General features: G+C 63.3%; 1 protein-coding gene across 1 annotated transcript in view; it reads right to left on the reverse strand.

The window, feature by feature from the left end:
• Positions 1–7,855, reverse strand: part of NOL4L (nucleolar protein 4 like) — a 130,689-nt gene extending 122,834 nt beyond the window's left edge. Inside the window, exon 1 of the mRNA XM_045084062.1 lies at positions 7,368–7,855. Coding sequence (XP_044939997.1) covers positions 7,368–7,688 — 321 coding nt within the window. The 5' untranslated portion in view covers positions 7,689–7,855. The remainder of the gene's footprint in view (positions 1–7,367) is intronic.
• Positions 7,856–10,062: the final 2,207 nt, after the last annotated feature.

The following is a 10,062-nucleotide window of genomic DNA, read 5'->3' on the forward strand; positions in this document are numbered from 1 at the left end:
CAGGGGCTAGAAAACACGGTAGACGGGCTCAGGCCCCTGACCAGGGAAGGCTGTCATTACAGTGGCCTAACTGTATTCCAAGGTCCTGGAGCCCAGAACTCGAGTTCCTGGCCAGAGCCCGGAGCAGGGGTGGGGATGGGGATGAGGGGTTAGAAGGGAGAAGGCCTCCAGGATGCCCATCCTATTACCTTCCTACCTGCTGGACTCCTATAGGCCTTGGCAGAGTCCCTAGCTTCGACCCTCTAGCACCCCTCCCGGACTTCCAGGACCTGACACAGCACCAGGAAGGGATTCAGAGGCAGGAGGGACCCAGAGGGCAGTCCTGTGAAATAAGCAGGGAAACTAAGGCTCAGAGCAGGACAGAGACCCCCTGAGCTTCTAAGTCCCCAGCTCTGGAGGCTTGTGCCACATCTATGCCCTCACTGAGCCCCTTGTGGTGTTCTGCGCAATTCAGTGCAACACCACCCAGCCCCTAATGGCACCGGGGACACACAAATGACTCTGACACAATCTCTAGGGAACCAGTAGTTCCTGTCCACTAGCTATGTGACAGGGACTTGGCTGCCTGCTTTCTTTCCATGGGCCCATTTAATACCCACCATGGCTCTCATCATCACCCCCATTCTCTGGATCAGGAGACTGAGGCTCAGTGAGAACACAGAGCAGCTAACATTTCCTAGGACTTACACGTTCTTCAGGCTCTACATTGCTTAATGTCTTAATCTTCACACCAATGCTATGAGGGAGACAGAATGATCAGCTACATTTTACAGATGAGCCAACTAAGGTCAAACTGGGTGAAAGGGCAGAGCTGGTATTTGAGCCCAGGGCCCCGCAGCTAGAGACCCCAAGCCCTTCCCCACCCCCACCGTGTGTCAGGGCCGGCCAGGGGCAGGGAGTGGACTCAGGAGTCCTCGTTCTGACGAGTTGTCCACTGTGACAGGCCCTTGCTCAGCTCTCTTCTGCTCCCTGTCCTGTTTAGGGGCCCAGGGTCCAGACCTGGCTTTGATACAAGTCAGGAGACAGAACCCCACTTCATGGGGATAAGACCTTTTTACAGGCACAGGCACACGGTAGGTGACTCAGAAGCGGTCACTGTGGTGATACTTGGAGAAAAGCAGGAAACATTCAGGAAGTGACAGTGGAGCTCTTCCAGCTTGCCAAGCGTCCTGGTGATGGGGCTTCAAGCCCATTTTCCAGATGAGGAAAGTAAGACCCTGAAAGGTCAGGCAGGATACTTGCCCGAGGTCACATGGCAAGGAAGTGGTGGAGTTGGGCTCTGTCGGTCAGGACCCCCTCACTTCAAGTTCAGAGCCCTGTCTTCCAGAAGGGCACGCCCCCCACGCCCCCCCCCCCGCCATGGTGCTTGGCTTCAGGGGCTCGGTAAGGTGCCTCAGAGGGCAGGGAGCAGAGGAGGAGGAAGAGGAGGAAGGCTGGAAACAAGGAGGTGCCTCGGACATTGTCATGGGATGGGGACAGGGATAGACACAGCATTGCTTCTCACACCCACTCCCTCCCTGCCACGTCCTTCCCGCGGCGATAGAGGCTCTGGGGGGCAGCTCGGGCTGGGGTGGCAGCTTGGGCCGCCTCTGTGATGACGAAGGACACCCCTGCCAGCCCTGCACTGCCAGACTGCTGGGATTTCTTCAAGAGGATCTGGAACATGTGTGCCTGCACACACTCACGCTCGTGGTCTTGCCAATGCCCACGCCCCAGGTGCTTGCACATCTGCCAGCACAGACGCCCGCAGTCACACACGTCCACCGGCCTGTAGTCTCCCTTTCACCTGTACACATGCGCGTGCACACATGCACCGCCCCAGGCACACGAGCATCCCCAGCCCGCACATGGACAAGACAGGCACACTCACACCCACACAGTCACACTGCTGCATGCGTGTGCACATACACACACACACACACACACACAGCCTCCTCGTGCACACACATGCTCTATCCCATGGGCACACACGCTCTTGCACGATACTCCATCAACCCCACAATCTCTAAGGCTAGAGAAGCCCAAGCTTGCCTGAGGCTGGGTCAGGCTCTGGACCTTTGTCCCTGGTGGGCAGCCACAAATTGCCCACTACCCCCCCTTAGTCTTCCCCACAGCATTTTTAGGGTCCTGGATGGGCCTCCTATCTTTCAGACACCCCAGGACAAGAAGGCAGTCTTGGGGGCTGTGCCAAGTTTTACCCAAGGAAGAAGATATGCTGTCCCCACGCCCAGCGGAGAGTGACCTAGGATCTGGAGGGGAGGCCCTGGGAAGACAGAGCCTAATCCTCCAGCATCACCCAGGCTCTGAAACACAGCCCCTAGAGTGCCCAAGACCGCATTCACCCAAATCACTGAGGCTTAATTGACAAAATAGCCCACTTCTGCCACTCAGGAGAAATCCAAATGGGGCTCCTGCCAGATGTCACTGTCAGGCTTCCCCTCAAAAGTCCCCCAGGGACAATGGAGCTCTCCCTTCTTCTCACCCCTTACCCATCCTCGCAAGCCCCAGTTAAGTCCCCAGATGCCTCATGCGGAGCCAGTCCTGCCTCCAGCACCGGTCTGTGATCCCAGACATCCTGAGCTGAGGGATTCTTGTAAACTAATTCAGACTAAGGTGTAATAGACTGAAAGCTTGTCACGAAGGACCTAAGCTTTCCAAGGGATCGGGCCACGATACCTCTCAAATGGGGTCAGAACGGAGACGTGTTCAAGCAGTAGCCAAGCTCACAGACTGCCCCTGTCAGCAGTGAGGCCTAGTACCGCACCTTGCTAAGCCTCAGTTTACTCATCTGGAGGGGAGCGCAAATAGCAGCATTGACCTCTAGGGGATGGCGAGAATCTGACGATGTGTGTCAGCCCCTCGGTACCGGGACAGGCACACGGTAGGTGACTCAGAAGCTGTCACTGTGGTGATAACTTGGAGAAAAGCAGGAAACATTGAGGAACTCAAGCGAAGGTCACAGCATACATTACACCGGGCTAAGTCAGAGGCCGTTTCCCGCCCAGACCAGTGGCCGCAGGTGCCAAAGGTTTTACACAAAAGCTCTGGGGAGAAAGAGCGAAGACTGAGAAAATGCTCTCCGCTAAATGAACGTTGTCTGCAAACTGGGAAAAGACCACCATTAGTCAATTTGGCCAGAGGAACACCTGGGGTCCGGCTCGCAAAAGCCTAATGTTGACAGTGGGGTTTGGCAAGCTGGCGTTTCCCCTTAGGGAATGGGGCTGTAATGGGGGGATTCACAGCCTGTGATGCACCCACGACGCCCACAGTGGAGCACAGAAATCCGTATTCCAGTCCTGGCTTCCTGCCAACGGAAAGCACCTCTCTCGAGGCCTCGGTCTTCCCACCCGGAAGATGGTCGATTTGAGCGGAGAACATCTATCTCCAAGGAGGTCCTGGGACTTGACAGATGGCCCGGGGCCCCGCCCCAGCCATAACCTGTGGCCCTTGCAGGCCCCGGAGGGGACAGCCCCACTCGAAGAGACCAGAGGAAAAGGAAAGAGGTTGGTTCACTTTGTGGCCGACACTGGAGCGGAATCCGAGGGTCTTGCCTCCAAGCCGTTTGCTTCCCCTGCGTGGCATCGCCCGGAGGCCAGAGCAGGCCAAACACAAGAAATAATAAATCCTAACCAGGCTTTGCCCAGTCAGGAGGCCCCGGCTGGCTCTTGTCATAAAAAGATCTTATCCCCATGAGCACCCCATGCCGCGGGTGAAGGACTCCGCCCTCCTCCCCTCAGCCCTCAGCCCTCCGCCTCCACTTCTATTTCCTGTGACAACCTGCAGACTGGAGACCAACTTGCCTCTCCCCCACGCCCAGGCTCGGCTCGACCCCCGCCCCGCCCCCGCCCGGGCCCCAGCTGCAGGAGGCCCCGGCAGAGTGTAATTCCCCGCGCCCTCCTCTCCGCCCTGGGCCCGTCCGGACAGATTAAGCCTTTGTCACACACACCCAGAAAAGCACAGGGCCAGATGGGACGGGACAAGTGGTGTCAGATCATCGACCCGCGGCCGGCGGCCGGGACTAGGGAAGGGCCCAACCACAGCACCGCATATGGCTGTGGGAGGAGGCAAGGGGGCCCGGGGAGGGGGCAGCCAGAGAACAACATGGAAGAGAGATGACACACCATGGCCACCCTTGGGACGGCAAACCGAGTGGGGACCCTGGTTCAGCCGCTGGATATGACCCAACACCCACAGCCCCTCTTCCCTGAAATCTTTTTTTTTTTTTTGCTGCTCGTCCTCCCTTGGGGGCTCCGAGGGCTTTATCACATCCTTACCTAGGCACGCCTCCCCCACCAGCTGGGTGCCTGGGAGCAGGCAGGGTCCCACCAGCCCCAGTGCCCCACACCCAATACAAGGCCTATGTTGGCCGAGCAAGTGTCTGGGACAAAGATTTACAGCCTGATGACCTTCACGAAAACCCACCCAGGACAAAACTACAGGATGTCTCCCAACTGCCACCAGAGGCAATGGCAACTTTGTGTGTGTGTGTGTGTGTGTGTGCGCGTGCGCGCACACGCACGCACACACACAAACAGGGGGATGTCCTTTGCACCTTTCAAAGACGGTCCCATTCAGCCCCTCCCAGGAAGAGGCCATGACTGGCCCAGAATTCCCAGCAGGATTTGTTCCTCTTAGATCAGTGGAAAGAAAAATGGAAATATAAAAATAATTACTGAGCCCCAGGAAGGTGCTTGGAGATGGGGGTGGCAGGACTCGGGGCAGCTCCTGCGGCTGGCTCCAGTCAGCTGGGCGGGCGAGTGGCAGGTAACTAACGGGCTCTCTGGGGACCAGCAGGCCAGGCAGGAAGGCATGGGGAGCCGGAGGAACAGGCTGTTGAAGGAGGGCACATCTGCTCTGTTGTGTTTGTCGTCCTCCTGGCAGCCTGGGCAGGGAGACCTGGGTCCCCTTTCTCTGCCTCCCAGGCAGGTGGTCCCTTGGGGAAAGCTTATTATTGGTCTGGGAGCCAGGGTGGAGGCTGGTGGGGGCCCTGATGTCAGGGACAGGTGAGGCAGGTCAGGAGGAGCCTCAGGAAGAATCTGAAGGGACTGGTTAGGCTGGGAGGAGCTGGAGCCCAGGCCTAGCACCCAATTTCTGCATGTGGCCTGGATGGGTGTGCGTGTGTGTGTGTGTGTGTGTGTGTGTGAATGCTCATGCTTGCTCTGCCTTGACAGCAGCGTTGCTAAGAGGGTAAAGGGACAGCCCATGATGCCTACTCCCTAGGGGACAGATGGACCCACACAGAACCCGTGAGCCAGCTGCCAAAACTGAGGGTCACCTGCCTCTCAACTTCAGTACAGGGTACAGTGGGGGATCCTGCTTCCTGCTATGGGGAAGGTGAACCAAGACTCTCAGCTCCCTGGGGAGGGATAAGCAGGCTGGGGTAGGAGGTGCTAGCTGGCTTGGATGGCTGAGGGCACTGACCCAGGGGAGGGGGCACTGACCCAGGGGAGGGGGCACAGACCCAGTCAACCACCTGGTGGGTCACTGACCTCAAAAAAAAACCCCAAAACAAAACCAACACTTAGACTGGGGACACTAGCCCAAGATGGGGGGAACCCAAGGGGGTATGAAACTGGCAGGGTGGGGAAGACTGACCTAAGCTGGGAAGAGGCAATGGCCCTTACACCCCGTATGGGCAAGCGGGCACTGATTTGGGCTGGGGGAGGGGTCCCTGACTCAATCAGGGGAGGGGACAATGACCCACACTCCCGGGGTTGGGGGGAGAGTACTGATTGGGGCTGGGGAGGGGGGTCCCTGACTCGCGCGGGGTGGGCCACTGCTCCAACCTCACCCTCCGGGAATCCAGCCCCGGCGCACCCCTTGGCCCGGCCCCATGCTTCGGGTCCGGCCGGAGGCGGCAGCGGCGCAGATGGGCTGCTGGCGGCCGCAGCGGCCGCGGCGCGGTTATCAGCGCTCCTCGCAGATGGGCCGCCCGCCCTCCGCGCTCACGGCTCCCCACTCCCCGCGGCCTGCAGCCCCGTCCCCTAGGCGCGGGGGGGAGGCGCCTCCGGATCCGCTCCCTGGCTCCCGCCTCCCTCCCTCGCGGCCCCCTCACCCCGCGGGCCCGGGCCCGGGCGGCCGCCGGAGGGGGAGGGGGAGGGGACAAGTGCACTTTTCGTAACGACCGAATCAATTGTGTGTGAAGAGCCCGCTCCGGCCGGGGACGGGGCTGAGCGCGGGGCGGGCGGGCCGGACGGGGGAGGAGCACGGAGGGGGGAGCGGGGGAGCGAGGGAGGGAGGGAGGCCGGCGCGGGGCGGCCCGGCTCGCTCGCTCGGGCCGGGCGAGGCCGGGGAGGGAGCGAGGGGGGCAGGGAAGGAGGCCGGCCGGGCCGGGCCGGGCCGGGGGCTGAACGCACTAATGGAGGGTCTCTGCGACGGAAAGTTCAAAGCTCAGCAGCGCCCGGGGAGCAGCCGCCCCCCCCAGCCCCCACCCGCTGCAGAACAATGAGGTCCCGGCGGGGGAGCCGCGGGGCCCGCGCCGCACGCCCTCTCCAGGGCGCCCCGGGCCGGAGGGGACGCCCCCGCCCGGCCGCCCGCCTCCTCCCTCGCGGCGGCTGCGGTTCCCCGCCCCCTCCCCCACGCCACCCCGCCCGGACCGGGCCGGCCCCGGGGACGGGGGAGGGGAGGGGATGGATAGGTCAGGCCGCCCCCGTCCCGGGGAGGGGGGAGCTAGGGGCCCGGGGGGCGGAGGGGGCGCCCCACCCACCCGCGCGAGGCTGCTCCTGCGCCAGGCTGCGGCTCGGGCCGCCCCTCCCCGGGCCAGCCCCGGGTGGGGTCGGGGAGACAGTGCCGGGGCGGGCCCCCTCCCCTGGCGCTGGGGAGCCGAGTGGACTCCCCGTCCCGTAGCGGCCCCTGCCCCCCCTCCCGCGGCACCACCCTCCACACACACACGCACACACGGACACACACACACACGGACACACACAGACACACACACACACACACACACACACACACACACCGCCCAGCCGGCCCGGGGGCGGGAGCGCGAGGCGCCCGGGACAGGCAGCCCCGGGGCGGGCGGGGGGGAGGCTCAGGCTTCGGAGCAGCCGCCTGCTGGCTGGGGGAGGGGACGGGAGGACGGAACATGCTGGGGTGAGCTACCCGGGACAGCCCGCCCGGCACGGCCACGGCCCGGGCAGCGGCGCAGAGGGGGGCAGGGACGCCCCGAACCCGGAGCGCTGTCTGGGCGGGCCGGGGCGGGCGGGTGAGCAGGGACGCGTGCGCCCCGGGCGGGCCAGACCCACGGACAACCTCAGGGACACACGTTCGGACATACATCCACACCCCCACACCCCCACACCCCGCCCCCGCCCGCCCCGAGCCCCGCGGCGGGACCGGCCCGCGGCCGCCGCGCGCGCACTCACCGAGCCCGTCTTGACCGGCACATACACCACTTGGCCCATCTTGGGTTCCCGGCCGCTGCCCAGGCGGAAGCCCTTGGAGCGCACCCAGAACTGGAACTTGCCTTTCTCGCCGGCCGCCGGGCCGCTGCCCGCGCCGGTCCCGCCGCCGCCCTGCAGGACCTCGGCGATCCGCTGGTATTTGCTGCGTGTCACCGTCTTGGTTTTGGCCGAGTCGCCGTAGGTGCGCAGGCACCAGTCCCGGAACTGGCGGCCCAGCTCCGAGTCCCCGGGGCTGCGCTCGCGCTCCCAGCCCCCGCGCAGCAGCAGCGTCGGCTTCGGCATCCTCCCGCCGCGCCCGGCGCCCTCGGGGGCGGGCCGGCCGCCGGGCCGCCCGGTGCCGGGACTGGGCTGGGCTGGGCCGGGCCGGGGCGCGCCGCGGCCCGAGCTGTCCCGCGGTGTGGCTCCGGCGCGGCTGCTTGATGGGCACGGGCGGCGGCCGGACGCGCGGGGCTGCGGCGCGCTCTGTCCTGCTCGGGCGGCGGCAGCGGCGGCGTTGGCGTTGGCGGCGGCGGCTCCGGCTCGCCTCCTGCTCCGCCTCCTCCTCCCCCCCGGCCGGGATGCGGGAGCGATGGAGGCAGCTCCGGGCCCGGAGGTGCAGAGGGGGCGGGCCGCCCCGCGGGCGGCCGGGGGAGGCGGGAGGCGGGGAGCGGCTCCGGGCGCGGAGAGCGAGACCGAGCCTGGGCGCGGGCGGCGGCGGCGGCGGCTGTCAGCTCGCGCGGCTCATCCTGCTCCTGCTCAGGCTCCCGCTGCCGCTGCTCTTCCTCCTCCTCCTCCTCCTCCCGCGCCCGCCTCCACCACGCCGCGGGATCCCACCTGTTAGAGCGTCGCAGCCTTCGCCGCCGTCCCCCCCCCTCCCCGCTCCCGCGCCCGCCCGCGGGACCCAGACCCCGCCCCGGGCCGGCCCCCGGGGGCGCAGGGGCCGCCGCGCCCGCAGCCTCCAAGAGGGCAGGAGCCGCAGGCGCGCAGTGCCCAGCCCAGGGACTGAGTTCCCTCTGGCCGGGCCTGGCCCCGAGCCTCGCAGGCCGTGCTGCGCCCGGACCCCGCGGTCTCGCAGGGAGTAGGGCGCAGACCCCGCCCGGCCACAGGCGTTCCGGCCTCCCCGGGCGGCCCCGCCCGATTTTAGCCCCGCGCGGGCGGTACAAGGCAGGCGTTCTTCCCTCCTTCCCGCAACTGGCCTCCTTTCTCGGGTGGGAGCCCAGCGCCAGAAGAGCAGTGTTCCCCTGGGAAACCCCAAACTGCCGCCCTTTGGGGGCCCAAACTTCCTTCCCTCTCCCCTCACCCCGAATTCCCCGAAGTTTGGACGGCCTTACTTCTGCCAGCCCCACTGCTCTGGGACAGCCCCAGGCCCCAGGGAAGTTGTCAACATTGGCCTTTAGCCTTATTCAGGCCAACCCCACCAAGGCTTCAGGCCACATTCAACACACCCACAAGTTCATCCCAAGACACCCTGCCTTCATGGGTGCACTGAGACCCAGAATCTCTTGCTGAGTAAACTGAGGTGACCCCCTACCCCCTTCCTCTCTGGGCAGGGCTGACCTTGGGTAGAGCTGGCCCCCTCCCCCTGAATGCAATCAGGAACATAAATAAAGGCACAGGCCGATTCCCTAGAATTTCTGCCCTCCTTTCCTAACTGGGCCTGAGGAATTACTCGGCTTCTCTCCTTAGTCTTCCCTGAGGCCCACCCCTATGTTCCCAGGCCACTCCTGCGGGCAAGTCCCCACTCAAAGCCCAGTCCCAGATTTTGACCAGGGCAGGGCCATTTCCTGTCTAGGAACCAGTGGCTACCCCGTCCCAAGATGCCCCACTCCAGACCTACAGTACGCCATGTCCTGGCATCTCAGAGGCAGAGGGTATTGGCCCATTTTGCAGATGAAGGCCTGGGGCCTGAAGAGGTAGCCTGACCTGCTCAAGGTCATGCAGGGAGGAGGGGAGGGTTTCAGCCCAGGGCTGCCTGTCTCCTGCTACCACATCACACAGGAAGTCTCTCCTTTGCCGTCGCCCTGGGAGGAATCCCGGCACTGGAGTGCCTGCCTCACTTCTCCCAGTAGACAGACAGTTCCAGATGTTCAGGGCCCATGTCTGACTCATCCCTACGTGCCCAGGCCCTAGCACAGCACCAAGCACATAGTAGGTGCCAATAAATGCTAAAAGAACCAAAGAGGTCTTTCAAGTCCCAACCTTGCTCTGCATTTCACATAGAAGATTTATTTTTAGATAATTTACATTTCCATGTTACTTTATATACACCAACAACTCCATAGTCGTTTTTCCTCTTCATCTTCCCAAGAGCTCTTTTTGGTTCCAGGCTGGCATGCCCATTTTTTAGAGATGACCACTGGGGCTCATAGAAGGGAAGGCACTGCCTAAAGGTCACCCAGCCCCAGAGGTGCAGGGGCTCCTGCATGATTCAGAAGCCTGTGCCTTGACTTTGCCAATATACCCCTTGACACTTAAGCCCACTGACTTCCTTCCTGAGAAGAAGAGTGCCCTGGCCCAGGAACGCTAATGGTCATTCTCAGCAAATGTACTGTGGTACCTACTTGAGCCTGGGTCTCTCTCTTCAGTTCCGAGACCCATGTCAGTAAACACTAAGCCAGGCCACCCATCCAGGTGATCTGGGTCTTTGCCTGCCTTTCAGAATCTAGAAACCTGGTTA

This window comes from Mustela putorius, unplaced genomic scaffold (genome assembly GCF_011764305.1).
Source record: "Mustela putorius furo isolate JIRA1106 unplaced genomic scaffold, ASM1176430v1.1 tig00000743_pilon_pilon_pilon, whole genome shotgun sequence".
NCBI classification, from domain to species: domain Eukaryota; kingdom Metazoa; phylum Chordata; class Mammalia; order Carnivora; family Mustelidae; genus Mustela; species Mustela putorius.